Genomic DNA, 25,525 nt, shown 5'->3' with positions numbered 1-25,525 from the left:
TCAAATGGAAATAAGAAGCAAGCAGGCGTAGCTATCCTAATATCTAACAAGCTAGACTTCAAACCAAAACTAGTCAAAAGAGATGAAGATGGTCATTTCATATTCATCTCAGGAGAAATCCATCAACACAAAGTCTCAATTCTGAACATCTATGCCCCTAATACAAAGCCACCCACATTCGTAAAAGAAACACTACTAAAACTCAAAGCTCATATAAAACCTCACACACTTATAGTGGGAGACTTCAATACACCACTCTCAACACTAGACAGGACCACAAATCAGAAACTCAACAAAGAAACAAAAGAATTAACAGAAGTTATGTCTCAACTGGGGCTAACAGACATCTATAGAACATTCCATCCAAAGACAAAAGAATATACCTTCTTCTCTGCTCCACATGGAACCTTCTCTAAAATCGACCACATACTAGGAGACATAACAAACCTCAACAGATACAAGAGAATAGAAATAGTCCCCTGTATCTTATCGGACCACCATGCTTTAAAATTGGAATTCAACAACAATACAAATAGCAGAAAACCTGCAAACTCATGGAAACTGAACAATGTGCAATTGCACCACTCCTGGGTCAAAGAAGAAATAAAGAAAGAAATTAAAGACTTTCTAATATTCAACGAGAATGAGGATACAACATACCCGAACTTATGGGACACCTTGAAAGCAGTGCTACGAGGGAAGTTCATTGCACTAAGTGCCCATATGAAGAAAACAGAGGATAGTCACATAAATGAATTAACAGCGCAACTGAAAACCTTAGAACAGAGAGAAGCGAATTCACCCCGCAGGAGCAGACGCCAGGAAATAATCAACTTGAGGGCTGAAATCAACAAAATAGAAACCAGGAAAACAATACAAAAAATCAATGCAACAAAGAGTTGGTTTTTTGAGAAAATCAACAAGATTGATAAACCTTTATCCAAATTAACGAAAAAGCAGAGACAGAACATGCAAATTAACAAAATCAGAAATGAAATGGGGAACATAACAACAGACACAGAGGAAATCCAGACAATTTTCAGGTCATACTTCGAAAATCTGTATTCCACAAAAATTGAAAATTCAAAGGAAATGGACAAGTTTCTGGATAACTATCACTTACCAAAATTAAATCAAGAACAGACAAACAACTTAAATAGACCTATAACCCGAAATGAAATAGAAGCAGTCATCGAAAGCCTTCCAAGGAAAAAAAGTCCAGGGCCAGATGGATTCAGTGCAGAATTCTACCAGACATTCAAGGAAGAACTAATACCACTACTCCTCAAACTGTTCCACAAGATAGAAACAGAAGGTTTATTGCCAATCTCTTTTTATGAGGCCACAATAACTTTGGTACCCAAACCTCACAAAGACACAACTAAGAAAGAAAACTACAGACCAATATCCCTGATGAACATCGATGCAAAAATACTCAATAAAATAATGGCAAACCGAATTCAAAAATACATCAGAGAAATCATCCACCATGATCAAGTAGGCTTCATACCTGGATTGCAGGGATGGTTTAACATACGAAAATCTATCAACGTGATCCACCATATAAACAAACTGAAAAAGAAAAACCATATGATTATCTCCCTAGATGCAGAAAAAGCCTTCGATAAAATTCAACACCCTTTCATGATAAAGGTATTAGAGAGGTCAGGGATAACAGGAACATACCTAAACATAATAAGAGCAATATACAGCAAACCAACTGCCAACATCAAACTGAATGGAGAGAAACTTAAGCCAATTCCTCTAAAATCAGGAACAAGACAAGGCTGTCCTCTCTCTCCATATCTCTTCAATATCGTACTAGAAGTTCTAGCTAATGCTATAAGACAACAAAAGGAGATCAAGGGCATCCAAATTGGAAAGGAAGAAGTCAAACTGTCTCTATTTGCAGATGATATGATAGTTTACATAAGCGACCCAATAAACTCTACCAGGGAACTCCTACAGCTGATAAACACCTTCAGCAAACTAGCAGGATACAAGATAAACTCAAAAAAATCAGTAGCCCTATTTTTTTCAGACGACAAAGAGGCAGAGAAAGAAATCAGAGAAACATCACCCTTTACAATAGCCACAAGCAACATAAAGTATCTTGGTGTAACGCTTACCAAACAAGTAAAAGATCTATATAATAAGAACTTTGTGACTCTAAAGAAAGAAATTAAAGAAGATACCAGAAAATGGAAAGACCTCCCATGCTCTTGGATAGGTAGGATAAACATAGTAAAAATGGCAATCTTACCAAAAGCAATCTACAGATTCAATGCAATCCCCATTAAAATCCCACCACAATTCTTCACCGACCTTGAAAGGATAATAATTAACTTTATATGGAAAAACAAAAGACCCAGGATAGCCAAAACAACCCTATACAATAAAAGAACATCAGGAGGCATCACCATTCCTGACTTTAAGCTCTACTACAGAGCTATAGTTCTGAAAACAGCCTGGTATTGGCATAAAAATAGACAGGTAGACCAATGGAATCGAATTGAAAATCCTGATATTAATCCATGCACCTATGAACACCTGATTTTCGACAAAACAGCTAAAATGATACAATGGGGCAAAGACAGCATCTTCAACAAATGGTGCTGGCACAATTGGATGAGGGTGTGTAGAAGACTGCAGATAGACCCATGTCTGTCGCCATGCACAAAACTCAAGTCCAAATGGATCAAAGACCTCAACATCAATCCAGCCACATTGAACCTCTTAGAAGAGAAAGTAGGAGGTACCCTTGAACAAATTGGTATAGGAGACCGCTTCTTGAACATAACTCCAGGGGCACAGACACTGAAAGAAACAATTAATAAATGGGACCTCTTCAAACTTAGAAGCTTCTGTAAGGCAAAGGACACAGTTGACAAGACCAAACGGCAGCCCACTGACTGGGAAAAGATTTTCACTAATCCTATATCCGACAAAGGGCTGATCTCCAAAATATACAAAGAACTCAAGAAACTAGTCAACAAAACACCAAATAACCCTATTAAAAAATGGGGTACAGAACTGAAGAAAGAATTCTCAATGGAGGAAATCAAAAAGGCTGAAAGACACTTAAGAAAATGCTCCACATCCTTAGCTATCAGGGAAATGCAAATCAAAACAACTTTGAGATACCATCTTACCCCTGCCAGAATGGCTAAAATTAGAAACACCAGTGATGACTTATGTTGGAGAGGATGTGGAGAAAGTGGAACACTCCTCCACTGCTGGTGGGAGTGCAAACTCATACAGCCACTTTGGAGATCAGTATGGCGGTTCCTCAGGAAAATGGGAATTAGTTTACCACAGGACCCGGCAATCCCCCTCTTAGGCATATACCCAAAGGATTCACATCAATGCAACAAAGACATCTGTTCAACTATGTTCATAGCAGCACTATTTGTAATAGCAAGAACCTGGAAGCAACCTAGATGCCCTTCAATTGAAGAATGGTTAATGAAGATGTGGCACATCTACACAATGGAATACTACTCTGCAGAAAAAAATAATGGTATCTTGAAATTCGCAGGCAAGTGGATGGCACTTGAAGAAACCATCCTGAATGAGGTAACCCAGTCACAAAAAGAGGAACACAGTATGTACTCACTCATATATGGATTTTAGACCTAGATCAAATGATCACCAGCCTATAATTCACATCACCAGAGGAACTAGGATACAAGTTGTATTCTAAGAGATTCATATAAAGTCCCTCACAGAACTGGGAAGGGACAAGTCCCCCAGACCTCAGGTATAGTGGGGGAGGACAGCTAATGGAGAGAGAAGTAGGAGAAAATGAGAGGGAGGAGAGGAAGGCATGTGTGACTAGGAGGATTGAGCCTGGTTAGGAATGGAAAATAGGAAAGAGAGAGAGAGACAGAGACAGAGAGAGAGAACATAAAAGAGGGAGCCAATATTGGTTTGAAGATAAAGTTGAACACAAAGAAAGGTCGAGGGAACTACAAGACTGCTCCCAAATAACAATCTCAGCTTCCGTGGAAAGGCTATCATAAATGCCCTTCCCGGAGAGTGAGATCAACAACTAACTTCTCCATGGAGTCCTCAACTAATGCCTGTTGAAAACAGGAGCAAACTAGAACCCAGAAGCAGATGGAGAGGACAAGACCATGCGGTAGAAGTACATAGAGACAGCTTACCTGAACAAGGAGGAGCTAAGGGCCACTAGACTGATAGCTGGGAAGCCAACAGAGGTCTGACTCGGACTCCCCTGAATATGGGTCTCAGCCAGAAGGTCTGAGCAGTCTAAGAGACCTCAGACAGTGGAGCCAGGATGTATCCCTGGTGCACAAAAGGACTTTGCAAACATATCCCCCATGGAGGGATAACTGCCTTATTCTAGAGATAGGAGAGAAGCCCTAGTCCCTACTTCACAGGACCTGTCAGATCTACATGACCCCAACTGGATGGCATTCCCCTACATATTGTATTGTGGTGGGGGGTTGGGAGGGGAGGGTGTTTAGAGTGCATGGGAGAGGGTAGAGAGGGCAAAAGGGAGGGAAGGAGGGAGGGAGGGCTGGAGGGGAGGGAGGGAGGGAGAGGGAACTGGGATCGACATGTAAAATAATAATAATAATAAAAAAAAAAAAAAAAAAAAACGCTTTGACTCCAAAATTTAAGTTGAAGAACAAGTTACTGGGGAAAAGTATTTCTATTTTTGTTTCCACAGAAAATGAAAAGATGTGGATTCCTTCCAGACTAATGTGGTTTGATCACACCAGACCGCCTGAAACAGAGTACAAGCTGATCCTACATTCCAAACAGCTGGACAAAACAGCCCTACAGACTACAGCTAGGATATCTGAATCTTCTTCGAATCCCCCCAAGACAGCGCCCCTTACCAGCAGGAAGTAGTTTGGAAAGAACGACGCCCAAATTCCCAAATATTGTGTATAAATGTTTGTTTTCATTTAATTGGACTTTGTTATATAAAATTAAATAAAAAATACTCTATATGCAAAAAAAAAAAAAAAAAAAAAAAAAAAAAAAAAAAAAAAAAAAAAAAAAAAAATTCTAGTAAAAGGCCAACAGAATTATATCTAATACAGAGTCTCTGTGTGTTATTTGGGGCTGGCATGGCAGTGGGACCAGACTGGCAGGGAAAACATACTCTTTACATGCTGGTGCTCAGCTCACTCTACATTTACACAGTCCAGAATCTCTAAGCCTAGATAATGATGATGCCAATGATGGCGAGTCTTCCCACACTGATCACTACACCCACCCCCAGGCATGCCTGCCCAAAGGCCCTTCTCCTAATTAAGCCTGAGTTTCGCAGATTTACACTTAGTGCTAACAATGAAAGAAATGTATTAGAAAGCCTACAAGATGCAGCCAGGAAAAACCTACCAGTGATCCTATGAATCATGATGGGTTAGTACATCATAGTGAAACAGTCCACAGACTTAGCAAATCCCATGTCAAAGAACTGACAGAAATCAGAGTGGAGAAGGAAGTGATAGTTGACAGAAAAGAAACTCAAGAGGAGACAAGCCTCAACATGAGTCAAACACCACATTCTCCACCATACACTGTACTACTGCAAGATGGCTAGCAGTGCACAAACCTGGTGGGGAAGGATTCTAATGTTAAATCTCTTAAGTTTTGCTCTGGCATAGAAATAGACACATGGGTCATCCTGTTAGAAAAGGTAAGCTTTGTCCATCACTCAATCTGCAATTGTCTTACAAACAGTCATTTCATTGCTCAAAGCACTGAGAGATTTGTTATTTTTTTTCAAAAAATAAAAAAATAAGTGAACTTTGATCTTTAAACTCACCTCATGTCTCAAAAATGACCAGTTCTTGAGTTTCGGTGAGAACTACATTCTCCAATTTCATGTCCAATTTTTCTCATTTTCAAGAATTTCTTAATTCTGCAAGAATGTAACAAATAAATAATATGTTTTATTAGCACATACTTAATTGCTTAAGATTATTTCATACAGAAATAAATGTATCTATAAATTATGACCTAAATTTAATCTAAATTTTCTTGAAAACATTTTATTTAATTATCATAGGTAAAAAGTATAAAACTTAATATAATATATATAGCAGTCAAATAACTGACTTATATATATTCACAGGATTTTTTAATTAATTTATTTATTTTATATAACCAAATCCATTTAAATGAAAACAAACATTTATAGACAATATTTGGGAATTTGGGCATCGTTCTTTCCAAACTACTTCCTGCTGGTAAGGGGCACTGTCATAGGGGATTCGAAGAAGATTCAGAAATCCTGGCTGTAGTCTGTAAGGCTGCTTATTCCAGCTGTTTTGAATGTAGGATCACCTCACAGGATTTTTATTAATACTATTATCCATTTTCACATACTTTATAAAACATCAACTTATTATTAGTTTTAACCCAAAGTATATCTAAAGAGATAAAATGTAGGGCTGGAGAGATGGCTCAGCTGTTAAAGGCAAGGCTCACAACCAAAAATTATGAAATGAAAATGTATACTTTTATAAAAATTTTTATTCATTTATTACTGTTTGCGTGTGTGTGTGAGAGAGTATGCGTGAAACTGAATATGGAAAAGGATTTTATAACAATAAAGAAAATACAAACTTAATCCAGATACTTATTTATATTATTAAAGGTAATCAGAAAGGCTTTATATACTAAACTGTGGGTGCCCATAAAGATGGCTGCACTCCATCTTGGCACAAGGACAGAATTCAAAGCTGTCAGCAAGTCACAAGACCTAAAGGTCAAAGGTGTGGCTACAGAAGGATGTTTCAGCCATCTTAGTCTAAATAATAACAGACCTGAATCTGAGGTGTGACTACTCCTGACTGTCAAGGCTAAGGAAGAAGAAGTTGAATCTGAGGTGTGGCTACTCCTGACCTCAAGGCTAGGGAAACAAGAAGTTTAGAGCTAAGGTATGGTTACTGAACCCTTAGAATAAGGGAGGAAGAAAAACTATTTGTTCCATATACATGATACTGTGTTCCCCTTTTTGGTTATGGTATATAAGAGTGGCAAAAAATAAACTAGTGGCATTTCAGTATTGACTGATCTGCCCTCCTGACCTTTATTCTGTCTCTCTCTTTCTTTATTATCTATAGCTAGCCTTTCCCTCATCCACACTCCCCCCACTCAGGTATGGACATGGGGCTGCTCAGCTGGCTCCAATTGCAGCCCTGCAAAGACTACTTTGTTTAATGTTGGATGGAATCATACATGAGAGAAAGATAAAGAATAACGTGAGAAATAAAATATCATGGTTAATGAAGTATAGTGATAAGACATCACACATCCAAGATGGCAGCATACTAATTTTCAAAATGGTGGAGAATATCATGTTTCAGAATATTTTCATGTTCTGAAAGCATCCAGGCTGTGAAAGCACAAAATAAAAATTTTCACATTTGGGGAACTAGGACAAGAAAATTGTGGACTAGAAAAGGAGATCCTGCCTCAAGAAGGGAAAAAAAAGGAAGGTTCAGATTTTGTTGGTTTCTAAAGTGAAACTTAAGATGCAGCTAGTTTGAACTGTTTCACCCTTAGAATGTGGTGTGCGTGTGTGTGTGTGTGTGTGTGTGTGTGTGTGTGTGTGTGTTGGGAGTTGGTTCTCTCCTTTTACCATGTGAGTCTCAAGCTATGCCTCGGCTTGCCGTGTCTGGCAGTAAGCCCCTCTATGTGTTGAGCCATCTTGCAGGCTTAGAAACAGTTCTCATGGAAAACCATAAATAAAATGAATTTACATTTAGGTCTTATTTCAAATATAGTTAATATATATATAATAGTTAACATAAATGGTTGACAATATTTGCAATACTAATATCTTACCTGATGATCTCCTTTTCTAGTTCATCATTTTTCTTCTTCTGCTGATACAAATTATATTTTAAATATTGTTTTAATTCAGTAAGTTCTTTGATTGATTTTTCCTCATCTTCCATCTTCAAAAAAGCATACAAAATAGCTTTAAAACACCGGAGACTCATCCTTCTTTCTTAAAACTATGATGAATGTGCTTAGAAACATCTAATAAATGTGATAAACCAAACACAATTGAGGAGAGATGCAAACCATGTGATTTTTCCTTATTTATCTACTGAGTTATTTTTCAAATGTATTTTTATGTATATAGATACTTTGACTGCATGTTTGTCTGTGTACCATGTGTGTGCAGTTCTCATGAAGGCCAAAAGAGGGCATTATATCCCCAGAGACCCATCATGTGGGTACTGGTGACCAGTCATTCAAATGAGGGTGAAATACAGAGGCATGAACAAACTTTACTTTAAAAAATGCAAGCATTTTCTTAATTATATTATTTACAGTTATTGGAATGCTAACAAGAACTGTGGGGCCATCAATATACATTTAAAAATTGATACAAACATGTTTCAAGTTAAATCACAATTAAGGATATTATATCTTCCTGTTTAAGAAAATAGAAAAACTTAGTTCTGAGAGTTGCATTTGTTTTTGTTTGATGTAGTTCATACATTAAAAGCATTACTTTGGGTTACTTTAAATTATAAACATACATAAGTGGTGAAGTGTTTGGATGCTGGTAATTCACTCACAATAAGTGTGCAGATCTGGAAATCTGTGGGAAAACACCCAGGCTCTGTAGAGACCAATAAAGCTGTAATCACCCAGAAACATCCCCACATGCCTCAAAGTGTGCCCACAGTCACATTTACTTTGAAACTATGTAAGTATAGCTTTTAAACAATGTTTTAAAACCTCATTATTCCATTATAGTTATTAAATCCAATGTGAAAACACATATTCTATACACTTTAGAAAAAAGCATATTTTGCTTTCCATCATAATTGACACATATAGTACATTTACTTAATATACCCATTAAATGACCAATTTGGTGACACAGAAAACTAAAAACAGGGATTCTATCACAAGTCTGAAAACAGAGTAAAGGACAATACCGTCATTGGGTAGCTTTGCATGCAGTCATTAGAAGACCCTGGGTTTCCTGGGAGAATCATGTTTTCACACTGGAAGAAGGGTCTGCAAGGGCAAGTGCTTGCCACACAAGGACTCTCAAGAGCAAACCTTGTTCCTAATGTATTCAGAGGGGTGTCCTGCTCCACGGTGATGTGAACTTGTGTGCAGGATTCATTCAGCCTCCTATTCCTGTAAAGACTTAAAGAGTGTACACTATAATATGTATCTCATCTACCCACAGATGTGTCTTTGTATTTTAAAGGCACCACAAGAATGCACAGAATTTCCCCATTAAACAGAACCTTAACACTGAAAAGTGTGCAGGAGTATGCCTGCCATGGACAGGTTTCAAGTCATTCTAAAGGATTCCTTGTATTTCTAGAGAAATTCTGAGGTAACAAGTACACCAAACAATGTCAGAAGTAGAGTCAGGCTCACGCCTTTAATTCCAGCACTATGGAGGTAGAGGCAGGTGGATCTCTGTGAGTTCGAAACCAGCATGATCTACCAGAGCTAGTTCCAGGACAGCCTCCAAAACCCTGTCTTGAAAAACAAAGCAAAACAAAACAAAAAAAAATAGTAGAGAAAAGGCTATCAAAGAAAAGGCTTGGAGGTAAAAATGCTGCCCTCTGGGAGGACCCTACATCTACAAACCTTAATGCTGGATCAGAGATATTCTAATTCAAAAGGCAGTAACATGGGGATGTGGGTATGTTAATATATATGGCTATAATAACAAAATATAGTTTACTCTTTAAATATATCTAGTTAAGATGACAGAAAATTTGATGGATACTAGTAATAAACAAGTTTAGGAGGTTAGAAGAAAATCTCAAGGAAATTTCCAAACTTTTAGTTTCAAATACCCATACTTTTACTATTTCTATTTGTTGGCAAGCTGATGAGCAAACTTACATCAAAAAAGTACGTGAAAATATTAATGGAGAAAATCTCATGTCAAAAGGGGGGCTATAATTAGTCTACTCTAGAATAACATTTTGAAGGTGAGTATTGCACCATCTACGATTATTTTCCAAAACTATTTTGGCTAGCTCACTTTTACAACCACTAATCTCATAACTATTTCACTGTAAATTTTGTCTTACAGAAAAGCTGGGGTCAGGCTGAAGCTGGGGTTTCTCTATTTTCTGCAATTCTTTGGTTTTACTCACTTGTATCGTTCATATAACAATGCATTGCTAATCCTTAATTCTTCTATACATTGTTGCTCATAACTTTTCAGAGCGCTTGTATTTGACTCTTGTAAAGTTTTCATCTGAGAGGGTTCAGACTGCAGACTTTGGATTCGAATTCCTGTCTCATTCATTGGGGGATGAATTGTGTTCTCGTGTAATTCCGCTGAAGTTTCTTGAGCCTGTGTCTAAAGCAAATTGAAATGATATATTTAGAGAAAATATTCAAATATTTACCATACATTTTATAGCTTTACTTTGAGTAAATGATTCAAATAGAAGTTTTAAATTCTTCTTTAAAATATTTATCATTGGGGACTGGAAATATGACTTAGTGATTAGGATAACATTCTGCTCTTTCTAAGGACCAGGCTTTGGTCCAGGACCTACATGGTGACTCAGAACCATCCCTAACTCCAGTTCCAGGGGATCCAATGTTTTTTTATGGCTTCTGTGGCACCAGGCATGCATATGGTACACAAACATACAAACAGGCAAACTTGCATAAACATAAAATAATAAAAATAAAAATTTTTACATTTAAAAAGTATCAGTATCAATCATGGTAAATCTGATTTTTAACTATTTTCATTCATTTTTGTACATTTGTGTGTATATGGCTGGGGACTAAAATCTTCTTGGGAAAGTGCTTATCAGTGAGCTAAATGGTCCTCCTGGAATCTCTTACACAACCGCTCATGTAACCAGACAATTCAAGTATTTGTGGGCTCAATTCAAAACTTCCCATAATGGGGAATTTAATTTAAGGATAATATGAGAGCACAAAGCAACAGGCTAGAAATGACAGAAGCATGGGCTTTGGAGGTAGTGTTTTCTGAAAGATTCATGTCCTTCAAAGAGATTGGCAGGAAAATGACTATTGTTGTATCACAGCCAAAGCAAAGCTGAACTGAAAAAGAGGCTACAGAAAAGGCTGTCAAAAGACCAGGATGTGTTGTGTAAAAGTATGCATTTCTAATGTGTAGAATTTCCACATACCAAATTATCAAATAATGCTAAAATAAGTGCCTTCTAAGATAAGACCCAAGGTCTTCTTCTAAGGTTCTTATATTCTAAGATAAGAACAAAAGGTTATGTCTTCATAAAGCTTTACATTTCCTAATTGGTTTTTTAAGGTGTATTTGAATACAGCTTCATTGACAGCCTACAACAAATTGCTAATCTAAAATATTTGTGGGGTTGGAGAAATGGCTCAGTCATAGAGAGTGTATACTACTCCTGCTGCAGACCTGAGTTTGGTTCCTAGTGTCCATACTGGGTGGCACCATATTCAGACTCCAAAGATGCTAGTCTCACTTGCACACACCCACAAAACACACAATCATATACACAAACACACATAAGTTAAGATATAAAATTATGTTTTTAAAAAAAACCTATGAAGATACCTGTTAGAATGACTCAAATCAGACCCTCAAATCCAGGCCTCTGCTAAAGAAAGAAGACTCAGCTGGAGAGTTCCAGTTTCCAGTGAGATCCCACTATCCTGCAAAACCTTCCCAAGTTTCAGCTCAGCCTTTGTCCTCTTCTGCCAGCTATTGGCCAGAGGTGAGTCTGGGCCCAATCAGGGCTGCCTCTCACCTACAACCTCTCCCCCTTCCCCCCGAACTCCCTGGGTTGGCCCCTGATCCTGCTGCTCTTGTCTCCTGTCCCTATCAAGAGCACCCTTGGAGCTCTGATACACCCCCACCCATCCCCACGGCCAGCCTAACTCCCCTACCCTGTGCCCTACCCTACCCATGGTCCTGCCACTCTGGTTGAGCACTGGGACAGAGGGTGGAGCCAACAGTCCACCCTACTTCAGAGACTTCTCAGAGCAACTCTGAACAAAGGAGACCTGCCTATCCACATGGAACCACCCCTAATTTCCACCTGCTTGGTCTCAGACCCCACCTCCAGTCCTCTGCTGGAGCATGGAGCCCCTCCCAGAGATCCGCCTATCTCTGCGGGTCCATTCTGAGCTCATGCCCACAAGATCCTTGGCCCCCAAATCCAGGCCTCTGCTAAAGAAAGAGGCCTCAGCTGAAGAGTTCCAGTTTCCAGTGAGATCCCACTATCCTGCAAAAACCTTCCCAAGTTTCAGCTCAGCCTTTGTCCTCTTCTGCCAGCTATTGGCCAGAAGTGAGTCTGGGCCCAATCGGGGCTGCCTCTCCCCTGCAACCTCTCCCCTCCCACCCGAACTCCCTGGGTTTGCCCCTGCTGCTCCTGTCTCCTGTCCCCATCGAGAGCACCCTTGGAGCTCTGATACACCCCCACCCATCCCCATCGCGAGCCTGCCCCCCCTGTAACCTACCCTGCCAACGGTCCTGCCGCTCTGGTTGAGCACTGGGAGACCTCTCGGAGCAACTCTGCAAAAAGGAGACCTGACTATCCACGAGGGACCACCCATAATTTCCACCTGCTTGGTCTCTGACCCCACCTCCATCCTCTGCTGGAGACCCGGGCCCCTCCCAGAGATCTGCCTATCTCTGCAGGACCACTCTGAGTTTCTGCAGGCATCTTCTACTGGATCCTCATCCTTGACCCCATCCCTGGGTCCCTGTCTGTGGAGAAACCTCCTAGAGAGCTTGGACCACACAGAGCTACAGATATTGAATCTCAGACCCACATAAGCCCATCGGGGAAGTAACATAGAGAGAGGGAAGAGACACCACCAACACCTACTGGAAGAAGCTATGGGAAGAAGGCAATACAAGAAAACACCTAACAACAGAAAGACAAGCATGACACTACCAGAATCTAGGGAATCTACACCAACTAGAATGGAACACAACAACAAAGCAGAGGAAACAGAAGGATACGACTTAAAAATTACAATCATAAAAATGATAGAGGCCCTCAAAGAAGATGTGTGAAAATCCCTTAAAGAAATGGAGGAAAAAACAAACAAAAAAGTGGAAGAAATGAACAAATTCCTTAAGGAAAGTACAGAAAGCCAAGAAAAAACAATTAAGCAGGTGAAGGAAACAGTTCAAGACTTGAAAACTGAAATAGAGAAAATAAAGACAACACAAACCTAAGGAATGCTGGAAATAGAAAAATTGGGCAAAAAATCGGGGACTGCAGATGCAAGCATAATCAACAGAATTCAAGAGATGGAAGAGAGAATCTCAGGCGCAGAAGACAAACTAGAAGAAATAGATTCATCGACCAAAGAAAATCATAAATCCAACAAATCCTTAACACAAAACATCCAGGAAATGTGGGACACCATGAAACGGCCAAACCTAAGAATATGAGGCACAGAGGAAGGTGAGGAAGCCCAGCTCAAAGGTGCCAAAAACATATTCAACAAAACCATCGAGGAAAACTTTCCAAATCTGAAGAAGGACATGCCCATGAAAGTACAAGAAGCATACCGAACCCCAAATAGGCTGGACCAAAGAAAAATGACCCCTTGACATATAAGAATCAAAAGACCTAGCATACAGAATAAAGAAAGAATATTAAGAGCAGTGAAGGAAAAAGGCCAGGTAACATATAAAGGCAGACCTATCAAAAATTACACCTGACTTCTCCATTGAAACCCTCAAGGCCAGAAGGACCTGGATAGATGTTCTACAAGTATTAAGAGACCACAGATGCCAGCCCAGGATACTATATCCAGCAAAACTCTCAATCACTATAGATGGAGAAAACAAGATATTTAATGACAAAACTAGATTTTCCCAATATGTATCTACAAATCCGGCCCTACAGAAATTATTGGAAGGAAAACTCCAACCCAAGGAAGGTAACTACAGCCACAAAAATGTAGGCAACAGATAATCCAACTACACCAGAAACCAAGGGTAAAGCAGAAATAATATATTCACAATACCACTGCCAACAACAAACCTAAATCAAACAAGCATCAACAATCAATGGTCCTTACTCACCATCAACATTAATGGTCTTAACTCACCTATAAAAAGACACAGGCTAACAGAATGGATATGAAGACAGAATCCATCCTTCTGCTGCATACAAGAAACACATCTAAGTTTAAAAGTTAGACATTATCTCAGGGTAAAGGGTTGGGAAAAGATTTTCCAATCAAATGGAAATAATAAGCAAGCAGGTGTGCTATCCTAATATCTAACAAGTTATACTTCAAACCAAAATTAATCAAAAGAGATGAAGAGGGTCATTTCATATTCATCACAGGATAAATCCATCAACAAAAATTCTCAGGTCTGAACATCTATGCCCCCAATACAAAGGCACCCACATTCATAAAATAAACACTACTAAAACTCAAAGCTCATATAAAACCTCACACACTTATAGTGGGAGACTTCAATACTCCACTCTCAACACTAGACAGGACGACAAATCAGAAACTCAACAAAGAAACAAAAGAACTAACATAAGTTATATCTCAACTGGGGTTAACAGACATCTATAGAACATTCCACCCAAAGACAAAAGAATATACCTTCTTCTCTGCTCCATGTGGAACCTTCTCTAAAATCGACCACATACTAGGTGGCCCAACAAACCTCAACAGATACAAGAGAATAGGAATAGTCTCCTGTATCTTATCAGACCACCATGCTTTAAAATTGGAATTCAACAACAAATAGCAGAAAACCTGCAAACTCAAGGAAACTGAACAATGTGCAATTGCACCACTCCTGTGTCAAAGAAGAAATAAAGAAAGAAATTAAGGACTTTCTGATATTCAATGAGAATGAAGACACAACATACCCGAATTTATGGGACACCTTGAAAGCAGTGCTACGAGGGAAGTTCATTTCACTAAGTGCCCGTATGAAGAAAATAGAGGCTAGTCACATAAGAGAATTAACAGCGCAAAGAAAGCCTTAGAACAGAGAGAAGCGAATTAACCCGCAGGAGTAGACGCCAGGAAATAATCAACTTGAGGGCTGAAATTAACAAAATAGAAACCAGGAAAACAATACAAAAAATCAATGCAACGAAGAGTTGGTTTTTTGAGAAAATCAACAAGATAGACAAACCTTTGTCCAACTTAACGAAAAAGCAGAGAGAGAACATGCAAATTAACAAAATCAGAAATGAAAAGGGAAACATAACAACAGACACTGAGGAAATCCAGACAATTTTCAGGTCATACTTTGAAAATCTGTATTCCACAAAAATTGAAAATTCAAAGGAAATGGACAAATTTCTGGATACCTATTACTTACCAAAATTAAATCAAGAACAGACAAACAACTTAAATAGACCTATAACCCACAATGAAATAGAAGCAGTCATTGAAAGCCTTCCAACCAAAAAAAGTCCAGGGCCAGATGTATTCAGTGCAGAATTCTACCAGGCATTCAAGGAAGAACTAATACCACTACTCTTTAAACTGTTCCACAAAATAGAAACAGAAGGTTCATTGCCAAACTCTTTTTATGAGGCCACAATAACCTTGGTACCCAAGCCTCACAAAGACACAACTAAGAAAGAATACTACAGACCAATATCCCTGATGAACATCGATGCAAAAATACTCAATAAAATACTGGCAAACCGAATTCAAGAATACATCAGAGAAAACATCCACCATGACCAAGTAGGCTTCATACCTGGAATGCAGGGATGGTTTAACAGACGAAAATCTATCAACGTGATCCACCATATAAACAAACAGAAAAAGAAAAACCATATGATTATCACCCTAGATGCAGGAAAATCCTTCGACAAAATTCAACACCCTTTCAAGATAAAGGTCTTGGAGAGGTCAGGGATAACAGATCAGGGATAAACATAATAAGAGCAATATACAGCAAACCAACTGCCAACATCAAACTGAATGGAGAGAAACTTAAGCCAATTCCTCTAAAATCAGGAACAAGACAAGGCTGCCCTCTCTCTCCATATCTCTTCAATATCGTACTAGAAGTTCTAGCTAATGCTATAAGACAACAAAAGGAGATCAAGGGCATCCAAATTGGAAAGGAAGAAGTCAAACTGTCTCTATTTGCAGATGATATGATAGTTTACATAAGCAACCCAATAAACTCTACCAGGGAACTCCTGATAAACACCTTCAGCAAACTAGCAGGATACAAGATAAACTCAAAAAAATCAGTAGCCCTACTTTTTTCAGATGACAAAGAGACAGAGAAAGAAATCAAGAAACATCACCCTTTACAATAGCCACAAGCAACATAAAGTATCTTGGTGTAATGCTTACCAAACAAGTAAAAGACCTATATAATAAGAACTTTGTGGCTCTAAAGAAAGAAATTAAAGATACCAGAAAATGGAAAGATCTCCCATGCTCTTGGATAGGTAGGATAAACATAGTAAAAATGGCAATCTTGCCAAAAGCAATCTACAGATTCAATGCAATCCCCATTAAAATCCCACCACAATTCTTCATTGACTTTGAAAGGATAATAATCAACTTTATATGGAAAAACAAAAGACCCAGGATAGCCAAAACAACCCTATACAATAAAACAACTTCAGGAGGCATCACCTTTCCTGGCTTTAAGCACTACTACAGAGATATAGTTCTGAAAACAGCCTGGTATTGGCATAAAAATAGACAGGTAGACCAATGGAATCGAATTGAAAATCCTGATATTAACCCACACACCTATGAACACCTGATTTTTGACAAAACAGCTAAAATTATACAATGGGGCAAGGACAGCACAATTGGATGAGGGTGTGTAGAACACTGCAGATAGACCCATGTCTGTCGCCATGCATAAAACTCAAGTCCAAATGGATCAACGACTTCAACATCAATCCAGCCACATTGAACCTCTTAGAAGAGAAAGTAGGAGGTACCCTTGAACAAATTGGTATAGGAGACCGCTTCTTGAACATAACTCCAGGGGCACAGACACTGAAAGAAACAATTAATAAATGGGACCTTTTCAAACTTAGAAGCTTCTGTAAGGCAAAGGACACAGTGGACAAGACCAAACGGCAGCCCACAGACTGGGAAAAGATTTTCACCAATCCTATATCCGACAAAGGGCTGATCTCCAAAATATACTAAGAACTCAAGAAACTAGTCAACAAAACACCAATTAACCCTATTAAAAAATGGAGTACAGAACTGAAGAAAGAATTCTCAATGGAGGAAATCAAAAAGGCTGAAAGACACTTAAGAAAATGTTCCACATCCTTAGCTAACAGGGAAATGCAAATCAAAACAACTTTGAGATACCTGCCAAAATGGCTAAAATGAGAAACACCAATGATGACTCATGTTGGAGAGGATGTGGAGAAAGGGGAACACTCCTCCACTGCTATTGGGAGTGCAAACTCATACAGCCATTTTGGAGACCAGTATGGCAGTTCCTCAGGAAAATGGGAATTAGTTTACCACAGGACCTGGCAATCCCCCTCTTAGGCATATACCCAAAGGATTCACATCCATGCAACAAAGACATCTGTTCAACTATGTTCATAGCAGCACTATTTGTAATAGCAAGAACCTGGAAGCAACCTAGATGCCCCTCAATTGAATAATGGATAATGAAGATGTGGCACATCTACACAATGGAATACTACTCTGCAGAACAAAATAACCGTATCTTGAAATTTGCAGCCAGTGGATGGCACTTGAAGAAACCATCCTGAATGAGGTACCCAGTCACAAAAAGAGGAACACAGTATGTTCTAAATATGGATTTTAGATCTAGATCAAAGGATCACCAGCCTATAATTCACACCACCAGAGGAACTAGGATACAAGGTGTATTCTAAGAGATTCATATAAAGTTGCTCACAGAACTGGGAAGGGACAAGTCCCCCAGAGCTCAGGGGAAGTGGGGGGGGGGCAGCGAATGGAGAGAAAAGTAGGAGAAAATGAGGGGGAGGAAAGGAAAACATGTGCGACCAGGAAGATTGAGCCTGGTTAGGAATAGAAGACAGGAAAGAGAGAGAGAGAGAGAGAGAGAGAGAGAGAGAGAGAGAGAGAGAGAGAGAGAGAACATAAAAGAGGGGGCCAATATTGGTTTGAAGATAAAATTGAACACAAAGAAAGGTCTACAAGAGACCTACAAGAGAACTACAAGACTGCTGCCAAATAACAATTTGAGCTTCCGTGGAAAGGCTATCATAAATGCCCTTCCTAGAGAGTGAGATCAACAACTAACTTATCCATGGAGCCCTCAACTAATGCCTGTTGGAAACAGGATCAAACACCCATACATAAACACTGAGTCGAACTAGAACCCAGTTCCACAGAAAATGAAAAGACATGGATTCCTTCCAGACTAATGTGGTTTGATCAAGCCAGACCACCTGAAACAGAGTACCAGGTGATCCTACATTCAAAACAGCTGGAATAAGCAGCCAGGATTTCTGCATCTTCTTAGAATTCCCCATGACAGTGCCCCTTACCAGCAGGAAGTACTTTGGAAAGAACGACGCCCAAATTCCCAAATATTGTCTGTAAATGTTTGTTTTCATTTAAATGGACTTAGTTATATAAAATAAATTAAAAAAAAAAAGAATGACTCAAATCCCAAAATTCCACAGTAGACTCAAAATTTTAAAGAGAAATGTGGTCAAAGTATCACTTGCTAGCTTGCATTAAGGAGACACTAAGACAGAATGAAGGTTGCAGTTGTGCCTTGAGAGTCCTATAGAGAGGAAGCTCAAGGTGAAAAACATCCTGTTGTAAGCTGTCTCTCAGGAAAGGAAGAACCCTTCCTCCCCACCACACACACACAACAGAGTACTAGAACATGACTCCAAGGCCAGGGAACAGTCTGAGAGAAGCTTCAAACTTCCATGGGTGCTGCCCTCAGCACCTTGCATTCTCCATCCTACTGAGGACTCAGGGGCAGAGCTGGGATGGGGGTGATAGGAGTCCAGCAGAGTGTTGATTATATGAGCTGTAAATGGCTTATTGAGAGGAGTTTATTTTCCAGGCCATAGGCTAGAACTATGGTCAATTTGCTACATCCCCATCTGGAGCCAAGAACGATGGTAAATAAGCTATTTTAAATCACGATCCTCTAGATGATCTATCAGAGAAAAAATGGGGTGCCTTAAAATGACCCAGAAACAATTTGCACACTGCAGATAGTGCCCTTTGAAGTCAAATGCAGTAAGCAGAGACATTAACTTACTGAAGATGAGCACTGTTAATAAAAAAAAAAAAAAAAAAACAACATTAGAACAACTAATGGAGGTTTGCAAGGCTCCCTGGGATTGCAATTTTCCACAAGCAGGGAAATGTACCTAACAGATTCACAGAGTTAGACGTGTTAAAAACACTGAGTGAGAGGATTTTTGCTTTCAACAATAAGAGCTGGAAACATTTGCTTTAAAAAACTACAACTTTTATCTGTTTTCAACAATATGATTTTAAAAGCAAAAGACAACTTTGAGTTGACTGGGTTTTGTTTTATTTTTCCAGTGGGGGGACTGAACACAGGGCCTGGTGTATACTTAACAAGTACTTGATGACTAAGGTACACCCTGAGCCTGTTCTGAATATCCTAATAAATCTTCATTTTCCTTACCTCCAAAAAGAATTTTAAAATCATTTAAAACAGTTCTTAGTAAAACAAACATGCTGCTCTTCAAGTGAAATGAGTGGGACATAATACTTCCTGGCCAACCCTCCAAGCTTGTGTCTATGGAGAAGATCCCCATGTTCACATTCTTTCCACATTTCCATCCATACAGATCACCCAGATATATGGAAGAAAATTACTCCTTCCAGTGAGATGTTTCTTCAATAAGCTGCCAGAATACAGCATGACATTAAGCACTTTACTCCTAGAAACTCTTCGTTGGAAGTAGTTCTATCACGAGTTCCATAATTGTCTCTGTTCAGGTCAGTGAAGAAGAGTGAACATCTTTAGGATGTTGACTGGTGTACTTCATCTTATTTACTTTTGTGATACTGGAATTGTCCGTGAAGAACAGATTATCAACTCTTTCCTTCTCAATACTTCCTGTATGCATATATGTGACCTTATAAAAGCTTTGTTCCACAGATGTTTTCTGTGTCATAGTCAACTACTTCCAAAGTCATCGATCAATTTTATTAAAGAGCTTCTTGCATGAAGTCATGGTGACTTGATCACTAGTAGTTGCAAGCAGTTTCAATAAGAATACAACAACTATCTTTTCAGTGAGATATTTAATATATTCCCTGAAGTATTACCATATGTTACTGGGGAAGAAAATGCATTTTGATACGACAAAAATTAATGAGATCAACCTACCAATTTTTCATCTTGTTCCAATTTTTCACACGAGTTTTGCAGACATCCACGAAGCTCTTCAATTTTCTTAGCTTGCTCTTTTACTTTAACTTTTAACTCAGAATGTTCAAGTTCAATCCTAAAAATACATATTTTAAAATAGTTAGCCTCATAAACTAATTTCAGTCCTATTTTGTAAGAACATAGCAAAATTTAGGCATAATATAAAAGCCACATGATTCTTAATTTTTTTACTGTTTTGTATTGTTTGAGAAACAACCCAGACTATCAATCATGTGAGCACATGCTCTACCACTGAGATACTTCATAAACCCTGAACTGTGTTCCAAATGACTTCAAGCACATGTCCCAAGCTTCACAGCAGTACACTAACTCGTAACTGATATGCTTCCTCATCACACCTCTTACTCATTATAAACACTGGTCATGTCAGATCTACTTCAAACTATACCTCTGTAAGTGATCTTTCATCTTCCGGGCAGCTTTCAGAGCTTGTATGTGTTGATCTTGTGCTTCTTGCAACTAAGAAAGATTGAAAATAATTTTACTAACATTCTATCATAAAACTAGCCATTAACTGACAATGTGCTGAAGTCTTGTGGAATCCAGCTAGATAGATCCCCTTCCTGAACATGCTGGCTGGGGCAACCTTGGTTTTGAAACTTCCCAGACAGCTGAGTATTGCAGCTTACAAAGTCTGAAGTATTATTGTCTCTCTTGTCATAAAAATGTGTCTTGACATTTCCATCAGACTGAAATGCATTATTATTAAATGTATACTGTATATTATCTGATAGAGACATAGAAAAGCATGGAAAATGGTGTGTGTGAGAGAGAGAGAGAGAACACATGCATGCATGCATAGCAGGTTCTATGTTTACAATCTGAAAATATACATTTATCATGCTAAATTGGGTTTCCCTTAGCATAATGACCTCTAGTTTTATTAATTTTCCTGAAAATGATACAATTTCATTCTTTCTTTAATGTTCATTGGTGCATGTATGTCAGGTCCTTTGGGACTGGAGCTACAGATATTTGTGAGGTGCTACAATTGAACCAGTATCCTCTGGAAGAGCAATCAGTGCCCTCAACCACTGAGCCATCTCCCCCTCTCCACAATTTCATTCTTCACAGCCCAATAAAACTCTATTGTGTGTATGCATCACAATTTCTTTACACATCCAACTCTTTATTGACATCTAGCCTGGTTCCATATCTAAGTTATTGTGAATGAGTGCTATAATAAACATGGATGTGCAACTATCTCTGTGGTTTTCACATATTCATTTACAGAAAACCTCAACCAAGAAAAATGCAGAGTTGTGGCACCAGTCCCAGTAGATACACTTACAAAGAAACTCCCTCATCTAAGTCAAGGAACATTGCAGAAGAGGGGATGGAAAGATTGTAAGAGCCAGAGGACCAGAGTGTTTATTAGATTGTGTCTCCTAGTAATGTCGCAGCTATACTCAGAAAGTCTCACCAACATGACTGCTTACAAGGTGAACAGTGACAACAACAATGGACATGCTAATATGGACCGAGAAAAGCCTGAGAGTCCTCAACCTCACACTAAGAACAACAGGCAACTAAGGAATACTGAGCATGGCAGAAACAGTCTTCCCCAATGAAGAGCACACAAAGTGGTTACTCAATGCCCAATAATCCGCTCTGAAAATACAAGTAACAATATACAGTTGGAGCAGTTCTATTTAGGGATATATGTATGTATATATGTGTATATATATGTACATGTATTGTGTGCGTATATATAATGGAATATTTAATTATGTAAAGATGTGTTGCATTTGTTTAATTATGTAAAGATAATGCAGCTGTTTTACCTTGCCTGCCTAAGTCACCTGCTTTGTCTAATATAAAGCTGAATGGCCAATAACAAGGGAGGGAGAGGTGGGACTTCCAGGCAGGGAAAGGAAGTAGAAGGAGGAATTTAGGATCAAGAGAGAAAGAAAATGCCATGACAGAGACCAGACAGACAGAAGAAGTAGGAAAGTAGGGTGTACAGAATGAGAAAAGGAAAAACAGCCCTAAGGCAAAACATAGATGAATAGAAACAGGTTAGAGTAAATTGAAAGTTAGTGGGACAAGCCTAAGTTAAGGCAGAGCATTCATAATTAATAATAAGTCTCCATGTCTTTATTTGGAAGCTAGATGATGGTCCAAAGAAAAAACAACTACACACACACACACACACACACACACACACACACACACACCGCACGCACGCGCACACACACACACACACACACACACACACACACACATACATATATATATGCATGTAACAGCAATTAATTTAAAGGAAAGTAGGGAGAAATATATGGTAGACTTGGAGAAAGGAAAGGGAAGGAGAAAATGATCTATTTATATTACAATCTTTAAAATAAAACAAATAAATTTTTAAAGAAAAGCTAAAAATGAAAATAAACTTTAAATACATGAATAGTATAAATATGTGATAATATTACCTTGCCTACTGATAATGTCAGATTTTTTAATTTCTGTAAGTATATGATTAAGAGAACTTGGCTGGTGATGTAAATTCAACAGACCATATTCATGTCATTATACACAACATACACATTAATTCAAGAAAAACCTAGTATAAATAGTATTGGTGAAGTTGAGTGGGGATTAGTTTACCTCCTTCAAGGAGTCCCTTGCATTCTTGAGCTCCATATCTCGTGTTCTCAGATGTACCTCAAGCTGGGTCACGGCAACTCTTTCATTGAATTGTTTCTCTTTTTCACTTAAATGCTTCTTAATATTTTTATAAAAGCAATGAATATTTCTTGTCTCCTCGAGTTCTTTTCTTAAAGTAAACCTGAAGTTAAATGTGCATATCATGAAATTAAGTTTGTTGGAAAATGCAGTGTTCACACTGCTCTTTATAGGTTAATTATTATAATAATAAACTGTATGAAAAAATGTAAAACAAAAACAAAATTACGTTGTCAAATACTTTTACTTTCTAGCCTTATATTTCAAATTTCATAACTTAAGAATAGGTGAAACATTATACAGACTGAGAAAATTTTATTAAGTATATGCATATGATTGATTATAATATATTGTTATATGTGTATATTATGTATATATACAGGTAATGACAGTTAATATAAAAAATAGGCCATGAATTTGAAAGAGAGCAAGCAAGGGTATATGGGAGGATTTAGAGGGAAGGAAGGAAATGGAGAAATGTAAATATAAGCTCAAAAATTTTTAAGTTAAGAAAAAAGATTAAACCATCTAACCTCACTTAATGCTTTTTACACTTGCTTGTTTGTTTGTAACAATTTCAACTTACTTTGTTGATTACTATGTATTTTATGAAAAACTTAAGAGTCCCACGCAGAACAAGACAATGGTTAAACTAATATTAAACATCATGTGCTTTCTCAATAGGGAATAGTCATGCAGACATGCTGGCATGTATCAGTCCAATAGAAGCCTGGGGCAAATGGCTTACTGTGGTACCTATGAGTGTACCAATGTGTATGATAGTCTCCAGACTCACTCAGTACCCATGGCTCCTCTTCACAGTTCTTGTCACCACACCTGCTACCCTAAACTCCTCTAGCTCATGGGTTTCTCTCCCCCTACCTTCTTACTCCCATATAATCCTGTCATTTCAGCCATATGCTATAGCTCTTGACTCCTTCTCTCTCTTTGCCCTCTCTCTCGGCCCCACCTCCCTTGGTCCTCTCTCCCACTCTTCTCTCCAGCCCTCCTCTCCAGGCACTGGTCATGTTCTGTGTACCACTTCCTCTCCATGCTCTGGACTCATCCAGATGCCCCTGGCTATACTCTCTCTCATATCTACAATAAAAATCTTCTCCTAGGCCATACCTGGGAGTGGTCATGTCCTCACTTTATACAGCATGTGTTTTTAAACCCAGTGTTCTGGAGAGAGAGGCAGGTGGATCTCTGTGTTCTGGGCCAACCAGAGATACACAGTGAGACCCTATCTTGAAAAATAAACATAACTTTTTTAAAATCTATATATGAAAGTGCTGCTGAATAATCAGTAATTGTTTCCCACTTTACATTTTATTTGATGAATAAGCCTATTATTTGTGTAACCTTTAGTCTTGGTTAGCATGCAGAAGGACCTGAGTTTCATCTTCAGCACACCAATAAAAAAGTGCATTTCTTAAAGAAAAAGTTTTCAAAATATTAAAATGACCATTTCATGTTCTGTGGGTAGAATTATGAATGGACATAAGATTACTTGAAAAACAATTTAGAAATATTGATCAAAGACATTTTAAATCACCTATATTTTATATACATGATTCTATATTGATGAACTCATTAAAAGTAAATCAATTAAGAGTGTAGAAAATTGTTCATCCAAATGATAATCCTTGCTGACTCATTTCTAAGTCAATACAACAAAAACGCCACACAATACTATGTGGTAAATAGTGAACTTTCAATATAGAGGATGTCCATTACACATACATTAAAATTGGTATTTTAAAGAGTATATACTTATTAGTGATACCCATGATTATCAATTTGTTTTATTATCCCAAACTATTTCTTGATCCAGAAGAGGCAGAATTTTTCTCCTGCAAAACTTTTGAAGGACAAACAGTAATTATAAGACTCCTCCATATCTGTAACATAAAGAGCTCTCAACGGAGGGTGTCATACCTCAGGTTCCAGAATTCTTCATCCCGTTTCACTATTTCATCTTGTAACTTTGATTTCTCCTCTCTTGTTTCTGATATTTCCTTCTGTAGAGCAGTATTCTCATTTTCCATTTTTTGATTTTTTTCCCTAAGTACTTCATTGATTTTTTTAAGATCTACTAATGAATTGTATGGATTAAGTGAGTCTTGTATTTTTAATGAGCTTCCAGAATCTGGATGAAGGGAAAAAGAGACAAAATAAAATAAATATATTAATGCCTTGCCGGTGTAAAGTAATATCTGTACATTTTGGCCTCTTTCCATTTATGTTCTGAACTGATGTACATTGAATGCCTATGGTGCACGTTATGTTGAATTAAATGCTGTAAAAAGGACAGACTAGATCTATGTTCTTAATGTGAAGTCCAATAGAAAAGACAGATTAATGACCATTCAGATATCTGAGGCAAAAACAAAAAACACAAGGGTTCTGTGATCAAATAAGTTATTTGGGGTGTGCACAAGA

At 38.2% G+C, this 25,525-nt stretch overlaps 1 protein-coding gene across 1 annotated transcript in view; it reads right to left on the bottom strand.

Annotated features, from left to right (window-relative positions):
- Window positions 1-5,805: 5,805 nt before the first annotated feature.
- Potea (POTE ankyrin domain family member A) overlaps window positions 5,806-25,525 on the bottom strand; it is a 143,923-nt gene continuing 124,203 nt past the window's right edge. The window contains exons 42-49 of the mRNA XM_051182086.1: window positions 25,022-25,232; window positions 23,006-23,186; window positions 20,790-20,860; window positions 20,339-20,456; window positions 10,137-10,345; window positions 8,946-9,162; window positions 7,834-7,946; window positions 5,806-5,902 (exon numbers count right to left, since the gene is read on the bottom strand). Coding sequence (XP_051038043.1) covers window positions 5,815-5,902; window positions 7,834-7,946; window positions 8,946-9,162; window positions 10,137-10,345; window positions 20,339-20,456; window positions 20,790-20,860; window positions 23,006-23,186; window positions 25,022-25,232 — 1,208 coding nt within the window. The 3' untranslated portion in view covers window positions 5,806-5,814. The remainder of the gene's footprint in view (window positions 5,903-7,833; window positions 7,947-8,945; window positions 9,163-10,136; window positions 10,346-20,338; window positions 20,457-20,789; window positions 20,861-23,005; window positions 23,187-25,021; window positions 25,233-25,525) is intronic.

The sequence above is a fragment of the Phodopus roborovskii genome, unplaced genomic scaffold, assembly GCF_943737965.1.
Source record: "Phodopus roborovskii unplaced genomic scaffold, PHOROB, whole genome shotgun sequence".
NCBI lineage: Eukaryota > Metazoa > Chordata > Mammalia > Rodentia > Cricetidae > Phodopus > Phodopus roborovskii.
The sequence above is the reverse complement of the archived record's forward strand: the minus strand, read 5'-3'. Positions and strand labels throughout refer to the sequence as shown.